This window comes from Columba livia, chromosome 30 (genome assembly GCF_036013475.1).
Source record: "Columba livia isolate bColLiv1 breed racing homer chromosome 30, bColLiv1.pat.W.v2, whole genome shotgun sequence".
NCBI lineage: Eukaryota > Metazoa > Chordata > Aves > Columbiformes > Columbidae > Columba > Columba livia.
This window is the reverse complement of record NC_088631.1, coordinates 330,932-353,179: the sequence shown is the minus strand read 5'-3', so window position 1 is coordinate 353,179 and position 22,248 is coordinate 330,932. Positions and strand designations below refer to the sequence as shown.

The following is a 22,248-nucleotide window of genomic DNA, read 5'->3' as shown; positions in this document are numbered from 1 at the left end:
CCCTGTCCCCCATCTCTGCCAATCCGTCCCCATGTCCCCTGTGGTCCCCCAAGTGTCCCCATGTCCCCAAGGCCCCCCCATCCATCCCCATGTCCCCCATGTCCCTGTCCCCCAGGTCCCCCCATCTGTCACCATGTCCCTGTCCCCCATCTCTGCCAATCCGTCCCCATGTCCCCAGTGTCCCCCCATCCATCCCCATGTCCCCCATGTCCCTGTCCCCCCATCCATCCCCATGTCCCCCATGTCCCTGTCCCCTCGTGTCTGCCAGTCCGTCCCCATGTCCCCAGTGTCCCCAAAGCCCCCCCATCCATCCCCAGGTCCCCTGTGTCCCCCAGGTCCCCCCATCCATCCCCGGGTCCCCCCATCCATCCCCATGTCCCTGTCCCCTCATCTCTGCCAATCCGTCCGTCCCCATGTCCCCTGTGTCCCCCCATCCGTCCCCATGTCCCCCATGTCCCTGTCCCCTGTGTCCCCCCATCCATCCCCATGTCCCCCCCATGTCCCTTCCCTCTGCTGAGCCAGCACAGGGGCAGGAAGCACCTTTGTCCTGCTCCGGTGACACCGGGGCCGGCGAAGGTCCCCGGCGCCATAACCGGTTCCTGCGGGAGCCCAAGGGCGTCCCGGCGCTGCCACCACGGGGACAGGTGACAAACCCACCGTGGGGGGGGGTGGTGGCACAGCCGTGGGGACGGGGACGAGCGCGGGGGACACTGTGGGAGCTGGGGACATGGGCACCGCGTCGTGGCGTTTTGGTGACAGCACAGAACCAACCTCCGTCCTGGCACCGTGGGGACACAGACACCACGATGGGACAGTTTGGTGACACAGAGGAACCTCAGCCCCGGGACAGCGGGGATGTGGCCACCAAGATGTTGGTGACACTGAGGAACCTCAGCCCCCGGCACAGCGGCGACACAGACGCCAGGATGTGTGACATTTTGGTGACAAACCCTGCTCGGCGCAGTTTCCATCACATCATGGGTGCAGAAGTGAAACTCGTGGCCACGAGAAGCCGCGCCACATTTCCCCCCCCCCCCCACCCCCCACCACCGCGGCAGTGCCGGGCCGGCGTGGGGGGGGACACGCGGTAACAACCCGTGTCGGTGTCACCCTCTGGACCTTGCGGCCGGCCGTGGCAGGAAAAGCCAGTGCCGGGAAGCCGGGGGCGGGTGGTTGGCATAGGGAACCGATGGCATCCTGGCTGGGTTGCCAACGTGGGCAGGGACCCAGGGGCCCGTGGGGGACACACAGAGGTCTGTTGTCCCCAACCCGGGGCACCCCCGCGGTTCCTGGGGGTGACCGATGGTCACTGTGTCCCCATGGGGACGGTTCCCACCCTGAGTGACCCCCTGACCCACTTTGGTTTGGACCACATCGGTATAGGGACACTGGCGGGAATGAGGACATGGGTGGGGATGGGGACACTTGGGGGGACAGGGACATGAGTGGGGATGGGACCCCCTTGGGAACGGGGACAGAATGGAGACATTGGGGGGGGGAAAAGGGACACGGGTGGGGACGGGACCCCCATGGGAATAGGGACAGAATGGGGACACCGAGGGGAAAAAGGGACACGAGTGGGGACAGGACCCCCTTGGGAATGGGGACAGAATGGGGACACTTGGGGGGACAGGGATGCGGGTGGGGACAGGACCCCCTTGGGAATGGGGACACTGGGGGGGAAAAGGGACACGAGTGGGGACAGGACCCCCTTGGGAATGGGGACACTGGGGGGGAAAAGGGACATGGGTGGGAACAGGACCCCCTTGGGCATGGGGACACGGGGGACAAGGACAGTGGGGGGACATGGGACCCTGTTGTGCAGGGGGACAGAATGGGGACGTGACAGGGGGACAGGGACAAAGACACAGGTGGGGACAGGACCCCCAGGTTGGGGACAAGACCCGCCCCCCCCCAGGGCTGGGGACACACCACATGGGGACATGGCCCGAGGGGACACGCTGGTGTCCCCAAGCTCCTGTCGCTGTCCCTTGTCCCCCCCCCCAGCCCCCAGTTCCCACCAACCAAAAACTTCCCCTCGCATCAAAACTCAAGTGAAAACCCAAAGAGGAAGATGCGTTTTGTGTCACCGCCCCCGGATCACGCGCTGGGGGGGTGGGAGGTGCTGCCACCCCCCCCGGGTTGGGGACACAGGGAGGGGACCCTCCGGTCACCTCCCAGCCGGTGGCACCGGGCGGTGACCCCTCGGCAGCTGGGACGGGGCAGGAGAATCGCCCCATCCGGGGCAATAATGCGGAACTGCCCCATATCGGGGTAGCAGGGCCGGTGTGGGGCAGGACCCCCTGCGCCCCCCCCGAACCCCCCCTCGACCCCGGGGTCGCTGCTGCCCGGGGAAACCCGGCCCCCAAGTCCCCGCGGCACCGGAATTCCCCCGGGGCCGGGACGGGAGGGGCCGGGCTCTTAAAACACCGCCCGGGGCGGGACCAACCGACCCGCGGACGGACGGACGGACGGACGGACGGACGGAGCGTGCGGTGCGCGCCGAGCCGGTGAGCGCGGGATCGGACCGAGCGGACCCGGGGATCGGACCGAGCGGACCCGGGATTGGACCGAGCGGATCCGGGATCGGACCGAGCGGACCCGGGATCGGACCGAGCGGATCCGGGATCGGACCGAGCGGACCCGGGATCGGACCGAGCGGACCCGGGGATCGGACCGAGCGGACCCGGGGATCGGACCGAGCGGGCCCGGGAAATCGAACCCCGGGAGATCGGACCGAGCGGACCCGGGAGATCGAGCCGAGCGGACCCGGGAGATCGAGCCGAGCGGACCCGGGAGATCGGACCGAGCGGACCCGGGAGATCGGACCGAGTGGACCCGGGAGATCGGACCGAGTGGACCCGGGAGATCAGACCGAGCGGACCCGGGAGATTGAACCGAGCGGTCCCGGTGCTCACGGGAGAGACTGAACCGACTGATCCCGGGGAGTCTGAACGGATCCATCCCGGTGCTCCCGGGCACCCTGAACCGACCGATCCTGAGAGGCTGAAATTGACCCTGCCCGGTGCTCCCGGAGCCCCTGACCGGAGCCTTCCCGGGGCTCCCGGGGGAGCCGGAACCGACCGACCCCGGGGGAGCCGGAACCGACCGACCCGGGGAAGCCCGACCGGCCCCGTCCCGGCGCTCCCGACCCCCCCAAGTGCCCTATGGACCCCGCGGTGCTGCCGCTGCTCCTGTGCGCCCTGGGGGCCACCGCAGGTGAGGGGACACAGGGCTGGGGGTGACACTGAGTGGGTGGGGGGGGCGGAATCTGGGGACCCCCCCGGGGTGTGTCCCCAAGCGCTAGGCAGCTGTCACCATGTTGGTGGCATCGCGGTGTCACTGCATGAACATGTCACTGTGAGCGCGAGTGTGTGCTACCTGTGTCACGGGTGGGGGGACACACGTGTCCCCATCTGTCCCCCATATGAGTATGAATGTGTCACTGTGTGTGCTACCAGTGACACGGGTGGAGGGACACGCGTGTCCCCATCTGTCCCCCATATGAGCATGAATGTGTCACTGTGTGTGCTACCAGTGACACGGGTGGGGGGACACGCGTGTCCCCATCTGTCCCACATATGAGCATGAATGTGTCACTGTGTGTGCTACCAGTGACATGGGTGGGGGGACACGCGTGTCCCCATCTGTCCCACATATGAGCATGAATGTGTCACTGTGTGTGCTACCAGTGACACGGGTGGGGGGACACGCGTGTCCCCATCTGTCCCACATATGAGCATGAATGTGTCACTGTGTGTGCTACCAGTGACACGGGTGGGGGGACACGCGTGTCCCCATCTGTGCCCCATATGAGTATGAATGTGTCACTGTGTGTGCTACCAGTGACACGGGTGGGGGGACACGCGTGTCCCCATCTGTGCCCCATATGAGTATGGATGTGTCACCGTGTGTGCTACCAGTGACACGGGTGGGGGGACACGCGTGTCCCCATCTGTCCCCATATGAGCGTGATTGTGTCACCGTGTGTGCTACCAGTGACATGGGTGGGGGGACACGCGTGTCCCCATCTGTGCCCCATATGAGTATGAATGTGTCACCGTGTGTGCTACCAGTGACACGGGTGGGGGGACACGCGTGTCCCCATCTGTCCCCATATGAGCATGAACGCGTCAGGCTGGGTTGGGGGTCCCAGCCCCACGGCCCCCACCCCGTCCCCACGTCCACGCCGCGTCCTGGCGCGGGGCCCTGGGCGTCTTGCGAAACTCCTGGATGTGATTGCTTCCTTCCCGGCACCGACGGCCATTCCAGGAAAGGGCCCGATCCTGCCCATGACTTGGGGGGGAATCACGGACCCACGTGGGGAATCCCCCACCCAAAGGTGCCGCTGACTCACCATGGGGGGGTCCCAGGACCACCGGGGTCTCCAGGACCCTTGGGACCCACAGGAGCCCACAGGCACCCGAGAGCCCTGAGACCCTTGGGACCCCCAGGACCCCTGAGACCACTCAGACCCCTGGGACCCCCAGACCCCTGGGATCCCCAAGGACCACCAAGACCCTTGAGATCTCCATGACCCTCAGGACCCCCAGGACCCCTGAGGCCACTCAGACCCCCGGGACCCCCAAGGACCCCCAGGACCCCCAGGACCCCCAAGACCCTTGAGATCCCCATGACCCTCAAGACCCCCAGGAGCCCCCAGACCCTTGGGACCCCCAAGGACCCCCAAGACCCCCAGGACCCCTGAGACCCTTGAGACCCCCATGATCCTCAGGACCCCCATGAGCATCCAGATCCCTGGGATCCCCAAGACCCCCATGACCCTTGAGATCCCCAGGACCCTCAGGACCCCCCAGACCCCTGGGACCCCCAAGGATCCCAAGACCCTTAGGACCCCCAGGCCCCCCGCCCCCACTCACCATTACACGGGTGGGCTCCATGACTGGGACTTCACCAGGAAAGCACCGGTGATGGGGACAGTGGGGACGATCTCAGGGGTCCCCTTGATTTCCTCCCCCATATTGGGGACAATCTCAGGGGTCCCCTTGGCTTCCCCCCCATATTGGGGACAATCTCAGGGGTCCCCTTGGCTTCCCCCCATATTGGGGACAATCTCAGGGTCCCCTTTACCTTCCCCCCCATATTGGGGACAATCTCAGGGTCCCCTTTACCTTCCCCCCCATATTGGGGACAATCTCAGGGTCCCCTTGCCTTCCCCCCCATATTGGGGACAATCTCAGGGTCCCCTTGCCTTCCCCCCCATATTGGGGACGATCTCAGGGGTCCCTTTGGCTTCCCCCCCATATTGGGGACAATCTCAGGGGTCCCCTTTACCTTCCCCCCCACACTGGGGACAATCTCAGGGTCCCCTTGCCTTCCCCCCCATATTGGGGACAATCTCAGGGTCCCCTTTACCTTCCCCCCCATATTGGGGACAATCTCAGGGGTCCCCTTGCCTTTCCCCCCACATTGGGGATGGGGCTGAAGCCGGGGGTCCCCTCACCCCCCCGTTTCCCGGCAGGGCGGGCGGGCGCCTCGTTGGCGTTGTCGGTGGAGCCGGCGATGCCGGCGGTGGAGCACGGGGGGTCGCTGCTGCTGACGCTGCGCAGCACGTGCCAGGACCCCAGCGGCACCGGCAACGTGGAGACGTCGGCGCTGAAGCGGCTGGTGAAGGCGACGCCGGAGGAGACGGTGGTGGAGCTGCTCAACGTCACCGAGTGGAACTCCAGCGTCCTCTGCTTCTACCGCTGCCACGGCCGCAGGGAGGTGGTGACCACCAAAATCACCGTCTACCGTGAGCACCGCGCGGCCGCGTCGCCGTGGGGGGAGTCCTGGGGACCATGGGATCATCACCAGTATGGGGGGAGTCATGGGGACCATGGGATCATCACCAGTATGGGGGGAGTCATGGGGACCATGGGATCATCACCAGTATGGGGGGGAGTCATGGGGACCATGGGATCATCACCAATATGGGGGGGAGTCATGGGGACCATGGGATCATCACCAGTATGGGGGGAGTCATGGGGACCATGGGATCATCACCAGTATGGGGGGGAGTCATGGGGACCATGGGATCATCACCAATATGGGGGGAGTCATGGGGACCATGGGATCATCACCAGTATGGGGGGGAGTCATGGGGACCATGGGATCATCACAAATATGGGGGGGAGTCATGGGGACCATGGGATCATCACCAATATGGGGGGGAGTCATGGGGACCATGGGATCATCACCAGTATGGGGGGGAGTCATGGGGACCATGGGATCATCACCAGTATTGGGGGGGAGTCATGGGGACCATGGGATCATCACCAGTATGGGGGGAGTCATGGGGACCATGGGATCATCACCAGTATTGGGGGGGAGTCATGGGGACCATGGGATCATCACAAATATGGGGGGGAAGGTCAAGGGGACCCCAGAGCTCATCCTCAATATGGGGGGGAAGTCGTGGGAACCCTGGGATCATCACCAGTATGGGGGGGAATGTCATGGGGACCATGGGATCATCACCAATATGGGGGGGAGTCATGGGGACCATGGGATCATCACCAGTATGGGGGGAGTCCTGGGGACCATGGGATCATCACCAGTATGGGGGGGAGTCATGGGGACCATGGGATCATCACCAATATGGGGGGAGTCATGGGGACCATGGGATCATCACCAGTATGGGGGGGAGTCATGGGGACCATGGGATCATCACCAATATGGGGGGGAGTCATGGGGACCATGGGATCATCACCAGTATGGGGGGAGTCATGGGGACCATGGGATCATCACCAGTATGGGGGGGAGTCATGGGGACCATGGGATCATCACCAATATGGGGGGAGTCATGGGGACCATGGGATCATCACCAGTATGGGGGGGAAGGTCAAGGGGACCCCAGAGCTCATCCTCAATATGGGGGGGAAGTCATGGGGACCATGGGATCATCACAAATATGGGGGGGAGTCATGGGGACCATGGGATCATCCCCAATATGGGGGGGAGTCAAAGGGATCCTGGGATCATCGCCAGTATGGGGGGGAATGTCATGGGGACCATGAGATCATCACCAATATGGGGGGGAGTCATGGGGACCCTGGGATCATCACCAGTATGGGGGGAGTCCTGGGGACCATGGGATCGTCCCCAATATGAGGGGGAAGCCAAGGAGACCCCAGAGCTCCTCCCCAATATGGGGGGAAGTCATGGGGACCCTGAGCTCATCCCCATCCCAAATATGGGGGGGAAGGTCAAGAAGACCCCAGAGCTCCTCCCCAATATGGGGGGAAAAGCCAAGGGGACCCCAGAGCCACCCCCATCCCCAACATGGGGCGGAAGTTAAGGGGACCCTGAGCTCATCCCAATATGGGGGGGGAAGGTCAGGAAGACCCAGAGCTCCTCCCCAATATGGGGGGGAAGCCAAGGGGACCCCAGAGCCGCCCTCCCCATCCAACCGCCTTCGTCCCACCACCACCCGCTGTATTTCCCCAGGCGCTCCGGATCCGCCGGTGCTGGAGCCGGTGCCGCCGCTGGCCGTGGGCGCCGCCCACGAGCTGGCGTGCGTGGTGTCCGGCGCGGCGCCGCTGCGGTTGCTGACGGTGACGCTGCGGCGCGGCGCCGAGACGCTGCGCACCGAAACCTTCGCGCGGCACGGGCGCGACGAACCGGCGGCCGTGCGGGTGACGCACCGGCTGACCGCGCGGCGCGGGGACCACGGCCACAACGTCACCTGCCAGGCGCTGCTCGACCTGTCCCCCTACAACCACTCGCGCTTCACCAGCACCTCCAACCCGCAACAACTCTCCGTTTACGGTAAGGCCACACCGGCGGCTTCGCGGTGTTTGAGCCGCGCGGCGACCGGCTCATGGCGGGTGTTTCTATGCGGTGATAGAGTTCCCGGAGGATCCGGTGATGGAGCCGCAGATCTACCTGGAGACCGGCGAAGCGGCCAACGCCAGCTGCGCCGTCACCGGCGTCTTCCCGGCGGCGCAGTTCAAGCTGGCGCTCGCCGACCGCCCCCTGCCGCTCGCCATCAGCCGCGACGGCCACCGCGCCACCGCCGAGCTGGCCCCTACCCACGCGGGCGCATTCACTCTGGTTTGCGCCGTGACCGTGGGACCCATGGAGCGGCGGACGGAGGCGACCGTCCACGTCTACCGTGAGTAACGGCGGCACCGGCGAAGACCCGGGGACGCGGGGTTGGTTTGACGCCGCGGCGTCACCGCGGCGTTGTCACCCGCAGGTTTCCCCCCGCCGCAGCTGGACGTCGGCAGCGCCAGCGCGCTGGCCGGCACGGCGCTGGGCGGGCGCTGCGTTTTGGCGCCCGGTCACTCGGCGGAGATCCGGCTGCGCGTCCGCGCCGGCCGCCGCGTGCTGGCGGAGTGGGGCCCGGCGCCGCTGGCCTTCGCCATGACGGCGCGCGAGGAGGATGATGGGCTGGAGCTGAGCTGCGACGCCAAACTCCCCGTGGGCGGCAAAGCGCCCAAGAGCAGCGCGCCCGTGCGGCTCAACGTCACCGGTGAGAGCGCGGCGGCCGGGGGGGACGTTTCAATATGTTCATCAATGACTTGGATGAGGGAATAGAGTGACTGTCAGCCAGTTTGCTGGGGACACCGAACTGGGTGACGCTGGAGGCTGCGCTGCCACCCAGAGACATGGAGAGTTGGGTGGGGAGAATGGAATGAAATAGAACAAGCGTAGAGTGTTGTAACCGGGCAGAACAACCCAGGTGCCAGTGTAGGTTGGGAACGAGCTGTTGGAGAGCGGTGAAAAGGGAGCTGGGGGTCCTGGGGACAGCAGGATGAGTGTGAGAAAAGGTATACTTGGGGAGTATATATATATATATATATATATATATATATATATATATATATATATATAATGTATAGAGCCATAGCACCCTGAGAACGCCCCATCCCGTCTGCTCTGGGAAGCTAAGCAGGGTCGGGCCCGGTCAGTGCTTGGATGGGAGACCAGCTGGGAATAGCGGGTGCTGTGGGCTGAGCCAGCACTGGCCCTTGTGGCCAGGAAGCCAATGGGACCTGGGGGGGTTAGAAGGGGGTGGTCAGTAGGTCAGAGAGGTTCTCCTGCCCCTCTGCTCTGCCCTGGGGAGGCCACACCTGGAATAGTGTGTCACATCTGGAATAGTGTGTCCAGTTGTGGCCCCTCAGTTCAAGTTCAAGGCCAGGGCCACGTTCCTGTGTAACCTCAGCTGGGTGTTCCCACAGCCGCTCCCCGCATGGACAACAAGAGCTGCCCCCCCCAGCAGAACTGGACGGAGGGGCAGGATGAGACCCTGCAGTGCTGGGCGCGGGGGAACCCCCGCCCTGAGGTGACGTGTACCAAAGAGGGGGAGCTGTTCCCCCCCGGTGTGCCGCAGCCGGTCACCCGCGCCCACGCCGGCACCTACCGCTGCCTCGCCACCAACCCGCTGGGGACAGACAGCCGGGATGTCACCGTGGGGGTGGACGGTGAGTGGGGACGGGGGGGCCTGGGGGTCACAGATGTCTTGGGATCCTTGTGGGTCCCAGCGGTCTGGGTGCTCATGGGGGTCCTGAGGGTCATGGGGATCTTGAGGGTCTCAGGGGCCCTGGGGGTCTTGGGGATCTTGAGGGCCTTGGGGGTGCTTGGGGGCCCCAGGGGTCTGAGTGGTCTCAGGCGTCCTGGGGGTCTTGAGGGTCATGGGAATCTCAAGGGTCTTGGGGGTCCTGGGCGGTCTTGGGGATCCCAGGGGTCTGGGTGCTCTCAGGGGTCCTGGGGGTCCTAAGGGTCTCAGGGGTCTTGGGTGTCTGTGGGATCCTGGGGGTCATCCCAAGAGTCCTGGTGGTCTTGGGGGTCTCAGGGCTCCTCATGGTCTTGGGGCTCCTGATGCTCTTGGGGAGCTCCCAGGGGTCTTGGGGGTCCTGAGGGTCATGGGGATCTCAAGGGTCTTGGGGCTCCTGATGCTCTTGGGGATCCCAGGGGTCTGGGTGCTCTTGGGAGTCCTATGGGCTTTTGGGTTCAATTTGGGGGGGTCCCATGCATTCCCCTGACCCCCTACCCCTTTCCCTCTCTCTCCATCAGCCCATGACCCCATCGTGCTGCCGTGGGTGCTGGTGGCGCTGGTGGGGGCCGCCCTGCTGGCGGCCGCCGCGGGGGGCTACGGCATCTACTACCGGCAGAAAAAGATCCGGCACTACCGGCTGCGGCAGCGGCAGGAGCTGGAGCGGCTGCGCTCGGAGGCGCCGGCCGCGCTCAACGGCTCGGCGCGGGAGCCTCAAGCGTAACCGGGGGGAGCCCACGGCACCGGGAGGCGGGGGGGAGCAGCAGCCCCCTGCCCATCCACCTCACCACCTCTCAGTGACATTGGGGACCGAATGGTGGCCGCGGTGGCGAGCTGGTGCTTGTTGGTGGAGGTGGCGGCTCCCATAGGGATGCGGTTGAGATGCTGGCGAGGGGGAGGTGCTGACCTCAGCGCACAACCAGGACTCGAACCCGTAACCCCTGATTGATCGGGGCGCCTGCTGGGAATGGGACGTGGGGACCCAGCGCAGCCGGGATTCGAACCCTCAATCCCTGATTGATCGGGGCGCCTGCTGGGAATGGGACGTGGGGACCCAGCGCAGCCGGGATTCGAACCCGCAATCCCTGATTGATCGGGGCGCCTGCTGGGAATGGGACGAAGGGACTCAGAGCAGCCGGGAATCGAACCCTCAACCCCTGAGTGATCGCGGCGCCTGCTGGGACGCGGACGCGGGGACTCAGCGCAGCCGGGACTCGAACCCGAAGCCTCCGGGTGACGAAGCCACTTCCCACCCAGGGCCCCTTGCGCACCTGCCGCAGGTGGGACTCGAACCCACGATCTCCGGTTTCCGGGGCCAGCGCTGGGAAGCTCCGTTGCTCACCGAACTTTGTCCCCTGGGAGACGCGGAGCCGGCGTTGGGGTGACACCAGGATTTGGGGACCCCAAAGGAGTTGAACCCCGGGGTTTCGGTGCTGGGGGGGCCATGGTCCCCTGGTGCGGTGACGCCAGGATTGGGGGCCCCAGAGAAGCTGAACCCCGGGGTTTCGGTGCTGGGGGGGCCATAGTCCCCTGGTGCGGTGACACCAGGATTGGGGACCCCAAAGGAGCCGAACCCCGGGGTTTTGGTGCCGGGGGGGCACCGCGGAGCTGGAAGATGCTGTCACCATATGTCTCTGCAATAAAAGCCGTTGGCGGCAGCTGCACCACAACCCGCTGCTTTTATTTTGCCTACTTCTTGTTTTCTTTCTGTTTTTTTTTGTGCTTTTTCCTTAATTTGCTTGTTTTGGTTCCTTTTTTGCCAGTTTTATTTTTCTTTTAGAGGTTTTGTGACTTCTTTTTCCTACCTACTCTTTTTTCGGGGTTTTATTGCTTCTTTAATTTGGTTTATTTCGCCCGCTTCCCCTCCTGCAGGGGGCAGCAAGTGCTCCCAGTGCTCCCCGTTCCTCCCCCAGTCCCGCGTTCCCCATCCACGTACCCAGCGCAACCGGGACTCGAACCCTCAATCCCTGATTGATCGGGGCGCCTGCTGGGAATGGGACGGAGGGACCCAGCGCAGCCGGGAATCGAACCCGCAGCCCCCGGTTGACACGGTCACTTCCCCACCCAGGGCCCCTTGCGCACCTGCCGCAGGTGGGACTCGAACCCACGACCTCCGGTTTCCGGGGCCAGCGCTGCCTATGGGAGGCACCCGAGACCCTCGTCACCCCCATCAGCTGGGGGGGGTCCCCAGGATTTGGGGGGAGTCCCTGGGGTCTGGGGCGTCCTCAGGATTTGGGGGGGCCCTGGGGGTGTCCCCAGGATTTGGGGAGGCCCTGGGAGGGGGAGCTGGGTGGGCCCTGGAATTTTTGGGGCGCCCTGGGGTTTGGGGGGACCCTGGGAGGGTCTGGTGGGGGGTGCTCCAGGGAATGAGGGGACGGGTCTGGGATGGCCCTGGGGGTCTGGGGGGGTCCCCGAGGTTTGGGGGGCCCTGGAGTTTGGGACGGGGGGCTCTGGTGGGGGGGGCTCCAGGGAATAGGGGGGCACTCTTGGGGGGTCCCCGAGATTTGGGGGGGTGCGTGGAGGTTTTGGCGGGGGGGGAAGCGCGTTTTGGGGAGGCGTGGTCTTGGAGAAACGGGCGTGGTTTAGTGAAGGGGCGCGGTCTGATGGAGGGGTGGGCGGGGCCAGCGAGGAGTGGGCGGAGCCGACGCGGGGTGGGCTGGGGGGGCGGGAATGGGTGAGTGGCGGGGAAAAATCACGTGGCGTCTCGAACCGCGCACTTCCGGGGCGCTGAAAAGCGCTTCCGGGGCGCCATGGGGCCCGGGGTGGCGGTGAGGGGACGGGGCCGGTAACGGGGGAGGGGGGAGGGGGGAGGGAAGGGGAGGGAGGGGGAAGGAGGGAGGGGGGGGGTTGTCATGGTGACGCGGCGGGGGGGCGGCTCTGGGGTCCCGGTCCGGGGGGGGTCCTGATTCGGGGGTCCCATTTCCGGGGGGGTTGTCGTGCCTGGGGTCCCAGATCGGGGGGAGGGGTCCCAGTTTGGGGGGGGGGGTCCCAGTTTCGGGGGGGGCATCCCAGTTTGGGGGGAGGGGTCCCAGTTTGGGGGGAGGGGTCCCAGTTCGGAGGGGGGGTCCCAGTTTGGGGGGAGGGGTCCCAGTTTGGGGGGGGGGGTCCCAGTTCAGGGGGAGGGGTCCCAGTTCGGGGGGGGAGGTCCCAGTTCGGGGGGAGGGGTCCCAGTTTGGGGGTCCCGGGGGCTTCTCAGTTCCGGGGGGATCCAGGTTATGAGGATGGGGGGGGGTCTGGTTTGGGGGTCGCGATTTTGGGGGGTCCGGGGGGGGGTAGTCCTGGTTTTTGGTGGGTGGGGGTTCCCGGTTTTGGGGGCGGGTGTCTTCGTTTTGGGGGGGGGGGTCCTGGTTTTGGGGGGGGGTTCCCGGTTTTGGGGGGGGGGGGCGGGTCTTGGTTTTGGCGGGTTCCCGGGGGTCCCCTTTAACACACCCCCCTCCCCCCCTCCCCAGCGCGCCCTTTTCCGGGCCTGGGGGGTCGCCGCCCCCCCCCCGCTCCGCAGCCTCCACCGCTCGGCCCCCGCCCGCGCCCCTCCCCCCCTCATCCCCATCGTGGTGGAGCAGACGGTGGGTTCGGGGGTCCCCACCCCCCATGGGCCATGGGCCCCCCCGCTTGGGGGGGGTATCAGTTTGGGGGGGGGGGATGAGTTCAGGGGGGGTTTATCGGTTGGGGGGTGGGTTATGAGTTCGGGGGGGTTGGTTATGAGTTGGGGGGGGGGTTTATCAGTTTGGGGGGGGGGGTTATCGGTTTGGGGAGTGGCTTATTGTTTTTTGGGGTGGTTTATCAGGTTTTGGGGTGGTTTACCAGTTTTTAGGGTGGTTTACCAGTTTTTTGGGTGGTTTATCGGTTTGGGGGGGTGGTTTATCAATTTGGGGGGTGGGTTATCAGTTGGGGGGCGGTTATGAGTTCGGGGGGGGGCGGTTTATCAGTTTGGGGGGTGGGTTATCAGTTATGGGGGGGATTTATCAATTCAGGGGCTGGCTTATCGATCTGGGGCGTGGCTTATCGGTTGTTGGGGGCGTGGCTTATCGGTTGTTGGGGTGTGTGGCTTATCGGTTGTTGGGGGGGCGTGGCTTATCGGTTGTAGGGGGGGTGTGGCTTATCGGTTGTAGGGGGGGTGTGGCTTATCGGTTGTATGGGGGCGTGGCTTATCGGTTGTATGGGGGCGTGGCTTATCGGTTGTTGGGGTGTGTGGCTTATCGGTTGTTGGGGGTGTGGCTTATCGGTTGTTGGGGCTTATTGGTTGTTGGGGGGGTGTGGGTTATCGGTTGTTGGGGGGGGCGTGGCTTATCGGTTGTTGGGGGTGTGGCTTATCGGTTGTTGGGGGTGTGGCTTATGGGTTGTTGGGGTGTTGTGGCTTATCAGTTGTTGGGGTGTTGTGGCTTATCGGTTGTTGGGGTGTTGTGGCTTATCGGTTGTTGGGGGGTGTGTGGCTTATCGGTTGTTGGGGGGTGTGGCTTATCGGTTGTTGGGGGGTGTGTGGCTTATCGGTTGTTGGGGGGGGTGGCTTATCAGTTGTTGGGGCTTATCGGTTGTTGGGGGGGCGTGGCTTATCGGTTGTTGGGGGGGCGTGGCTTATCGGTTGTTGGGGGGGCGTGGCTTATCGGTTGTTGGGGTGTTGTGGCTTATGGGTTGTTGGGGGCGTGGCTTATCGGTTGTTGGGGGGTGTGGCTTATTGATCCGGGATGTGGTTTATCGGTCCAGGGGAAGGTCAGTTCTCACTGGGAGGGTCCCACATCCCACCCCCAACCCGGGACCCCCCAAACCTCCCCCTCCCCCCCTTTCCCCCCCCCCAGGGCCGTGGCGAACGCGCCTACGACATTTACTCCCGGCTGCTCCGCGAGCGGATCGTCTGCGTCATGGGGCCGGTGGGTGCTGGGGGGGGGACACCCCGATTTCAGTGACCCCCCCACACCCTCTGGGACCCCCCCCTCATCACCAGGACCCCCCCCCCCCAGATCGATGACAGCCTGGCCAGCTTGGTGATCGCGCAGCTGCTGTTCCTGCAGTCGGAGAGCAACTCCAAACCCATCCACATGTACATCAACAGCCCCGGTGAGATGGGGGGGTCACTGTCACCTTTGGGGGGGTCACTGTCACCACGGGGGGGGGCTGCGCTCACCGGGGGGTCCCAAACCCCCTCCCCACAAACCGCCCTTTATCCCTTATACCCCTTCTCCACATCCCCCCATTTATTTCACAAAGGGGCGGTTTATCGGTTCGGGGGGCGGGGGGGGTTTATCAGTTTGGGGGGGTTTATCAGTTTGGGGGTGGTTTATGACTTCAGGGGGTTGTTTATTGGTTTGGGGGGTGGTTTATTAATTCAAGGGGGTGGTTTATCAGTTCAGGAGTTGGTTAATTGGTTCAGAGGTGGTTTATCAGTTTGGGAGTGGTTTATCGATTTTAGGGGCGAGTTTATCAGTTTGGGGGGGTGGTTTATCAGTTCGGGGGGGGTCATCAATTCAGGGGGTGGTTTATCGGTTCAGGGGGTGGTTTATCAGTTCGGAGGGGGTTATCAATTCAGGTGGGTGGTTTATCGGTTTGGGGGGGTATCAATTCAGGGGGATGGTTTATCAGTTCAGGGGGGGGTTATCAATTCAGGTGGGTGGTTTATTGGTTTGGGGGGTGGTTTGTCAGTTGGGGGGGACTACGATTTTGGGGGCTGGTTTATCGGTTCTAGGGGGCTGGTTTATCGGCTCTAGGGGGTGGTTTATCAGTTGTGTGGTTTATCGGCTCTAGGGGGTGGTTTATTGGTTCGGGAGCTGGTTTATTGGTTCGGGAGCTGGTTTATTGGCTCCAGGGGGTGGTTTATTGGCTCCAGGGGGTGGTTTATTGGCTCCAGGGGGTGGTTTATTGGCTCCAGGGGGTGGTTTATCGGCTCCAGTGGGTGGTTTATCGGTTCGGGGGGGTGGTTTATCGCTCTGGTGGGTGCTCATCCCTCCCGGCGGGGGTGTCCGTCCCGCAGGGGGGGGCGGTGACGTCGGGCTTGGCCATCTACGACACGATGCAGTACGTGCTGAACCCCGTGTGCACGTGGTGCGTGGGGCAGGCGGCCAGCATGGCCTCCCTGCTGCTGGCCGCCGGAGCCCCCGGCCAGCGCCACGCGCTGCCCAACGCCCGCCTCATGGTGCACCAGCCCTCGGGGGGCGCGCGGGTACGCGGGGGGGCACCCAGACACCCCACGGGGGGCGGGGGGCAGCTGGGGGGGGAGGGGAGGCACCTGGGGTGGTTTATTGGGTCAGGGGGGTGGTTTATCAGTTGGGTGGTTTATCGGTCCGGGGGGATAGTTTATCGGGTCAGGGGGGTGGTTTATCAGTTGAGTGGTTTATCGGTCTGGGGGGGTGGTTTATCGGTCCGGGGGGGTGGTTTATCAGTTGGGTGGTTTATTGGTCCGGGGGGGGTGGTTTATCGGTCCGGGAGGGTGGTTTATTGGGTCAGGGGGTGGTTTATCAGTTGAGTGGTTTATCGGTCTGGGGGGGGTGGTTTATCAGTTGGGTGGTTTATTGGTCCGGGTGGGGGTGGTTTATTGGTCCGGGTGGGGGTGGTTTATTGGTCCGGGTGGGGGTGGTTTATTGGTCCGAGGGGGGTGGTTTATCGGTGAGGGGGGTGGTTTATCAGTTGGGTGGTTTAACAGTCTGGGGGGTGGTTTATAGGTTTGGGGGATAGTTTATTGGTTCAGGGGGTGGTTTATCACCTGGGGGGTGGTTTATCGCTTCAGGGGGTGGTTTATCGTTTGGGGGGGGATAGGGGAGGCACCTATGGGGGAAGGGGGAGGGCCCCCCATATTGTCCCTTGTCCCCCTGAAGACAAGCTGCATCGTTGACTCTGCTGTTAAGTTTATATCTTCCTTTCACCCCCCCCCCCAAATTGTCCCTCGTCCCCCCCCCCGCATTGTCCCTTGCCCCCCCAGGGCCAGGCCACCGACATCGCCATCCAGGCCGAGGAAATTCTGCAGCTCAAGCGCCAGATCAACGGGCTCTACGCCAAACACACGGGGCAGCCCCTGCCCGTCATCGGTCAGTGACCCCCCCGGACCCCCCCTGGGACACCCCCAGACCCCCCTGAACCCCCTGGGACACCCCCAGACCCCCCTGAACCCCCCCCTGACCCTCTGGAGTCGCCCATTGAATGCTGTCACCATCTCATCTCTTGAGCTCCATAACCCCCCCAAGACCCCCATAGCCCCCCAAAACCCCCCCAGGAACTTCCTCACCCCCCCAGACCCTCCTGTGAACCCCCAGGCCCCCATGGCCCCCCAGATCCACCTGAACCCCCCCAAACTGCCCCTGACCCTCTGGAGTTGCCCATTGAATGATATCACCCTCTATCTCATTTCTGGAGCCCCATAAGCCCCCCAGGAGCCCCATAACCCCCCCAGGCCCCCTCAGGAACCCCCAAATTCCCCCAGGACCCCCCTGTGACCCCCCCAGTCCCCCATGACCCCCCCCAATCCCCCTGAACCCCCCCCGACCCTCTGCAATTGCCCATTGAACACTATCACCATCTCACTCTCTTGAGCCCCATAAACCCCCCAAACCCCCTCAAATTCCCCCAGGACCCCCCTGTGACCCCCCCGGACCCCCTGTGACCCCCCCTGCGACCCCCCCAGTCCCCCATGATCCCCCTGACCCCCCCCCACCCCAACCCTCTGCAGTTGCCCATTGAACACTATCACCATCTCACTTTCTTGAGCCCCATAAACCCCCCCAAACCCCCTCAAATTCCCCCAGGACACCCCTGTGACCCCCCCAGACCCCCTGTGACCCCCCCCAGCCCCTCCTGACCCCCCCGCCCCCCCAGAGGCGGCCATGGAGCGGGATCGCTACCTCAGCCCCGTGGAGGCGCAGGAATTCGGGCTCCTGGACCGGGTGCTGGTCCACCCGCCCCCCCCGGGGGGAGGACGAACCCCGACTGGTGCACAAGGAGCCCCCCCAAACCCCCCCGCCCCCCCCCGCGACCCCCCCGGGGCCATGAGAACCCCCCCTGCCCCCCCCTCAATGGCTGGAATTAAAGGGCTGTGAACCCCAAAGGTGTGATGGGGCTGGGGGGGGGAAGGGAGGGTTTGGGGGGACAGGGAGGGATTTGGGGGGGCCCACTGAGGTTATTTGGGGGGGGTCTGGGAGGATTTGGGGGGCAGGGGGAGAATTGGGGGTCTGGGAGGGATTTGGGGGGGTCCTGGGTGTGATTGGGGGGGTCCCACTGAGGAAATTTTTGGGGCACAGGGGGGGTCTGGGAGGGATTTGGGGGGCAGGGGAGAATTGGGGGGTCTGGGAGGGATTTGGGGGGGTCCTGGGTGTGATTGGGGGGGTCCCACTGAAGGATTTGGGGGGTTCCAAGGCGGATTGGGGGGTGGGTGGGGGATCCCACAGAGGGATTTGGGGGGGGGCTCCCACTGAGGGTATTTGGGGGATACAGGGGGGGTCTGGGAGGGATTTGGGGGGGTCCTGGGGGGATTTGGGGGATACAGGGGGGTCTGGGAGGGATGCGGGGGGGGTCCTGGGTGTGATTGGGGGGGTCCCACTGAAGGATTTGGGGGGTTCCAAGGGGGATTGGGGGGGGGGGTGTGGGATCCCACAGAGGGACTTGGGGGACATAGGGGGGTCTGGGTGGAGGGATTTGGGGGGTCCTGGGGGTATTTGGGGGATACAGGGGGGGGTCTGGGAGGGATTTGGGTGACTGGGGGGAATTGGGGGGGCTGGGTGGGGGGTGTGGGGGGGATTTGGGGGGTCCTGGCGGTGTTTGGGGGGCACGGCGGGGTCTGGGAGGACCCCGCGACTCCGCCACCATCCCACAAGGCCCCGCGCCCCGCCCTTCTTCCCATGATGCCCCGCGTTACACCCCCCCCGCGCTCCGCCCTTCTTCCCATGATGCCCCGCGTTACACCCCCCCCGCGCTCCGCCCTTCTCCCATGATGCCCCGCGCCGAGTCCTCCAGCGCGCCAGGGGGCGCTGCGCTCCCGGCATGCACCGCGCGGGCGGCCTGTGGCGGCGCTGGGCGGGAAGCGGGGCCTGGAACGGGCCCGGGGGGAAGAGCGGGGCCCGGGCGGGGACCCGGGGATGGACCCGGGGGTGACCCCGGGGGGGGCCCGGGCGGGCTGGGCCCGGACGGCCGAGCGGACCCGGGGCTGGTCCGCGCGTCCAGCCCGGCGGTGGAGCGGCGGCTGCGGGGGCTGGCGCTGGTGCGGGGCGGGTTCGTGAGCGCGGCGGAGGCGGCGGAGCTGCTGGCGGAGCTGGAGCCGCTGCTGGGCCGCCGGCCCTACCAGTTCGATCACTGGGACGGGGTGAGCGCCGGGGTCACCCGGGGTCAGTGACCTTTGGCCTGGCCGTGACCTCGCTGACCTCGCCACCCTCCCCCCCCCCCCCGTCCCCTAAAGGCGATCAGCGGGTATCGCGAGACGGAGCGCGCGCTGCGGGGCGGGGCCGGGCGGGCGCTGCTCCGGCGCGTGGCCGCCGCTTTTCCCGCCACCCGGCCGCCCCTCCCCCTGGTGCACGTGCTGGACCTGCACGCGCGGGGTCACGTGCGGCCCCACGTGGACAGCGTGAAGGTGGGTGTGTGTATGGGGGCGGGGTCATTTAGGGGTCAAGTTGGGGGGGGGGAGGGGTCCCGAGGGGGGAATTTGGGGGTTTTTGGGGGAATTTGGGGTCCCTGGGGAAATTTGGGGTCCTGGGGGGGGTGTTGGGGGGTTCTCGGGGAATTTGGGGAACCCTGGGGGGGGGGAATTTGGGGTCCAGGGGGTTGTTTGAGGGGTCCCTGTGGGGATTTGGGGGTCCCTGGGGGGTTATTGGGCATTTTGGGGGGATAGTTGGGGTTCTGGGGGGGTTGGGTGTTCTGGGGAAGTTGGGGGGGTGCCAAGGGGGGGGTCTGAGGTTCCCTGGTTGTTTTTGGGATCCCCCCTGTGTTTTGGGGTCCCTGGGGGGACTTGGGGGGTTTCCAGGGACAGTTTTGGGGTCCCTGGGGGGGGTTGGGGTCCCCCGGTTGTTTTTGGGGTTCCCCCTGTGTTTTGGGCTCCCAGGGGTGTTTTGGGGTCCCTGGGGGGGATTTGGGGGCGGTTTCCAGGGAGGGTTTTGGGTTCCCTGGGGGGGGTTTGGGGTCCCCTGGTTGTTTTTGGGGTTCCCCGTGTGTTTTGGGGTCCCTGGGGGGATTTGGGGTCTCTGGTTGTTTTTGGGGTCCCCGGTTGTTTTTGGGGTCCCTGTGGAGATTTGGGGGGGTTTCCATGGAGGGTTTTGGGGTCCCTGGGGTGATTTGGGTTCCCTGGGGGGGGGTTTTGGGGTCCCCGGTTGTTTTTGGGGTCCCCTTTGGGGTGTTTTGGGGTCCCTGGGGGTGATTTGGGGGGTTTCCAGGGATGGTTTTGGGTTCCCTGGGGGGGGGTTTGGTGTCCCCCGGTTATTTTTGGGGTCCCCGGTCGTTTTTGGGGTCCCCCACGTGTGACGCCCCCCCCAGTTCTGCGGGTGCACGCTGGCGGGGGTGTCCCTGCTGTCCCCCAGCGTCCTGCGCCTGGGGGGGGCGGGGGGGGCGTGGCTGGAGCTGCTGCTGGAGCCCGGCTCGCTCTACGTGCTGCGGTGAGCGGGGGGGGCCGGGGGGGCTGGGGGGGCGGGGGGGGTCAGGACACGCCCCCTCACTGACCGACCCTCCCCCCCCCCCCCCATTTCCCGCAGTGGTGCCGCCCGCTTCGAGTTCACCCACGAGATCCTGAGCGACCACCACTCGTTTTTCGGGGGGGTCCGGGTGCCCCGCGGGAGGCGCGTGGCGCTGATCTACCGCAATGCACCCCCCGGTCTGTGACCCCCCCACCCCGGGACCCCGAAATACCCCCCTGGGACCCCAAAATAACCCCCTGGGACCCCAAAACCCCAGGGAACCTGAAATACCCCCTGGGACCCTGAAATACCCCCCTGGGGACCCCGAAATACCCCCCTGGGACCCCGAAATACCCCCCTGGGGACCTCAAAATACCCCCTGGGACCCCGAAATACCCCCCCCGGGACCCCAAAACCCCCAGGGAACCTGAAATACCCCCCTGGGACCCCGAAATACCCCGCTGGGGACCCCAAAATACCCCCTGGGACCCCGAAATACCCCCCCCCGGGACCCCAAAACCCCCAGGGAACCTGAAATACCCCCCTGGGGACCCCGAAATACCCCCGTGGACCCCAAAAAAGCATCACCCGGGACCCCAAAACCTCCAGGGACCCCAAAACATCCCCTGGGACCCCAGAACACCCCCAAGGGCCCCAAAACATCCCCTGGGACCCCAAACACCCCCTGGGACCCCAAAATACCCTCAGGGACCCCAAAACCCCCAGGGAACCCGAAATACCCCCCTGGGGACCCCCAAACACCCCCAGGGGCCCCAAAACCCCCAGGGACCCCAAAAAACATCACCCAGGACCCCAAACACCCCCCGGGAGGGACCCCCAAACACCCCCTCGGACCCCAAAACATCCCCTGGGACCCCAAAATACCCCCAGGGACCCCGAAATACCCCCTGGGACCCCAAAACATCCCCCTAGGGCGCCTGAAACATCCCCCTGGTGCCCCAAAAACCCCCCCAGGGACCCCAAAACATCCCCTGGGAACCCAAAAAACATCACCTGGGACCCCAAAACACCCCCTGGGACCCCGAAACATCCCCCTGGGGCCCCAAACACTCCCCGGGACCCCAAAATACCCCCCAGGGACCCCAAAATACTCCCAGGGACCCTAAAAAACATCACCTGGGACCCCAAAATACCCCCCAGGGACCCCAAAACCTCCTGGGACCCTAAAACACCCCCAGGGACCCCAAAATACCCCCCCAGGGACCCCAAGCATCCCCTGGGACCCCAAAAAACATCACCCAGGACCCCAAAACCCCCCCAGGGACCCCAAAACCTCCTGGGACCCAAAATACTCCCAGGGACCCCAAAACACCCCCTGGGGACCCCAAAATACCCCCAGAGACCCTAAAACACCCCCTGGGGACCCCAAACTACCCCAGGGACCCCCCCCCAGGTATCCCAAGACCCCCCCAAACCCCCCTGACCCCCATTTCTCCCCCACAGCCACCACCGTGGACTCTCCCAGCGCCTCCTTTATTGAAGCTCAAATCACCCCCCCGCACCCCAAATAAATGGTGTGTTCCCCCCCCCCCCCCCCGCCGAGCACTGTGGCCTCTCCTTAGTGCTGGGGGGGGAGGGGGGGTCGTTTTTTGGGGGGGGGTCTCACCCCACGCACCGACAGGCGGCGGCCGAGACCCCCCGGAGCCGCTGCCACCGCTGCCCCTCGTCCAGGAACGTCACGTCCTCAAAGCGAATCGGGCGACAACACGACCCCCCCGGGGCCCCCCCCGGGACCCCCCCATGGGTCAACAGGTGCTGAAGAGCCAACCCATGGTTATTAGGGGGGGTCGGGGGGCATCCCCCCCCGCAATAACGGAACAAAACGGTTTCCGGGGAGCGATACCCCAACCCCAAATCGCTCACCGGGACCGCGATTTGGGGTTGGGGTATCGCTCCCCGGAAACCCCCGTTTTGTTCCGTCCCTATTGCGGGGGGGGGGGGCGGCGGCGGCGCTGAGGAGGAGGAGGAGGAGGAGGAGGGGGGGGAGGAAGGTTTTCGGAGGCGCCATCGCGAGCGGGGGGTGCGGGAAACGGCACCGGTGCTGCTTTTATGGGGTGTGGGGGGACAATAAACCCCCCCCATGTGGTCAGAATTAACCCCCCCTTGCCTGGAATGAACTCGTGGAGGGGGGGGGGGGGGGGGGGGTTGGGGGTT

At 65.1% G+C, this 22,248-nt stretch overlaps 3 protein-coding genes and 1 pseudogene across 8 annotated transcripts; all 4 read left to right on the top strand.

Moving 5' to 3' along the window:
- The first annotated feature begins 2,135 nt into the window (after positions 1–2,135).
- On the top strand, positions 2,136–11,169 carry ICAM1 (intercellular adhesion molecule 1). The gene is made up of 7 exons (XM_065043858.1): positions 2,136–3,219; positions 5,483–5,755; positions 7,450–7,770; positions 7,850–8,116; positions 8,201–8,476; positions 9,186–9,428; positions 10,021–11,169. The coding sequence occupies exons 1-7, from the start codon at positions 3,168–3,170 to the stop codon at positions 10,221–10,223; spliced, it is 1,635 nt and encodes a 544-aa protein (XP_064899930.1). The 5' UTR covers positions 2,136–3,167; the 3' UTR covers positions 10,224–11,169.
- Positions 8,841–8,959, top strand: LOC135576793 (5S ribosomal RNA; annotated as a pseudogene).
- Positions 11,170–12,185: 1,016 nt separating the features above from the next.
- On the top strand, positions 12,186–17,525 carry CLPP (caseinolytic mitochondrial matrix peptidase proteolytic subunit). Its single transcript, XM_065043798.1, is given in 8 exon segments — positions 12,186–12,267; positions 12,949–13,062; positions 14,293–14,364; positions 14,455–14,552; positions 15,464–15,650; positions 16,407–16,512; positions 17,297–17,388; positions 17,390–17,525. Coding segments are annotated over 8 exon segments (768 nt in total). The 5' UTR covers positions 12,186–12,249; the 3' UTR covers positions 17,471–17,525.
- An 867-nt stretch (positions 17,526–18,392) lies between these two features.
- On the top strand, positions 18,393–21,959 carry ALKBH7 (alkB homolog 7). Of its 6 annotated transcripts, XM_065043853.1 has the most exons (6): positions 18,393–18,776; positions 18,870–19,040; positions 19,937–20,055; positions 20,152–20,270; positions 21,538–21,608; positions 21,716–21,929. In XM_065043853.1, exons 1-5 carry the CDS (start codon positions 18,405–18,407, stop codon positions 21,603–21,605), a joined length of 849 nt encoding a protein of 282 aa, XP_064899925.1. In that variant the 5' UTR covers positions 18,393–18,404; the 3' UTR covers positions 21,606–21,608; positions 21,716–21,929. The 6 variants fall into 6 exon arrangements, with proteins under 6 accessions (XP_064899925.1, XP_064899929.1, XP_064899923.1 ...); XM_065043857.1 differs by lacking the exon at positions 19,937–20,055; XM_065043851.1 differs by lacking the exon at positions 21,716–21,929 and having other exon boundaries at positions 21,538–21,625.
- Positions 21,960–22,248: the final 289 nt, after the last annotated feature.

What these genes read in the sequence shown, in the direction of transcription:
- ICAM1 (XM_065043858.1), top strand. Translation starts at nt 3,168, where the DNA reads ATGGACCCCGCGGTGCTGCCGCTGCTCCTGTGCGCCCTGGGGGCCACC. An exon ending in CGCCCTGGGGGCCACCGCAG is followed by an intron (nt 3,220 to 5,482) that starts GTGAGGGGACAC and finishes GTTTCCCGGCAG; the next exon opens with GGCGGGCGGGCGCCTCGTTG. An exon ending in CGTGCGGCTCAACGTCACCG is followed by an intron (nt 8,477 to 9,185) that starts GTGAGAGCGCGG and finishes GTGTTCCCACAG; the next exon opens with CCGCTCCCCGCATGGACAAC.
- ALKBH7 (XM_065043853.1), top strand. Translation starts at nt 18,405, where the DNA reads ATGATGCCCCGCGCCGAGTCCTCCAGCGCGCCAGGGGGCGCTGCGCTC. An exon ending in CCCACGTGGACAGCGTGAAG is followed by an intron (nt 19,041 to 19,936) that starts GTGGGTGTGTGT and finishes CGCCCCCCCCAG; the next exon opens with TTCTGCGGGTGCACGCTGGC. An exon ending in CTACCGCAATGCACCCCCCG is followed by an intron (nt 20,271 to 21,537) that starts GTCTGTGACCCC and finishes TCTCCCCCACAG; the next exon opens with CCACCACCGTGGACTCTCCC.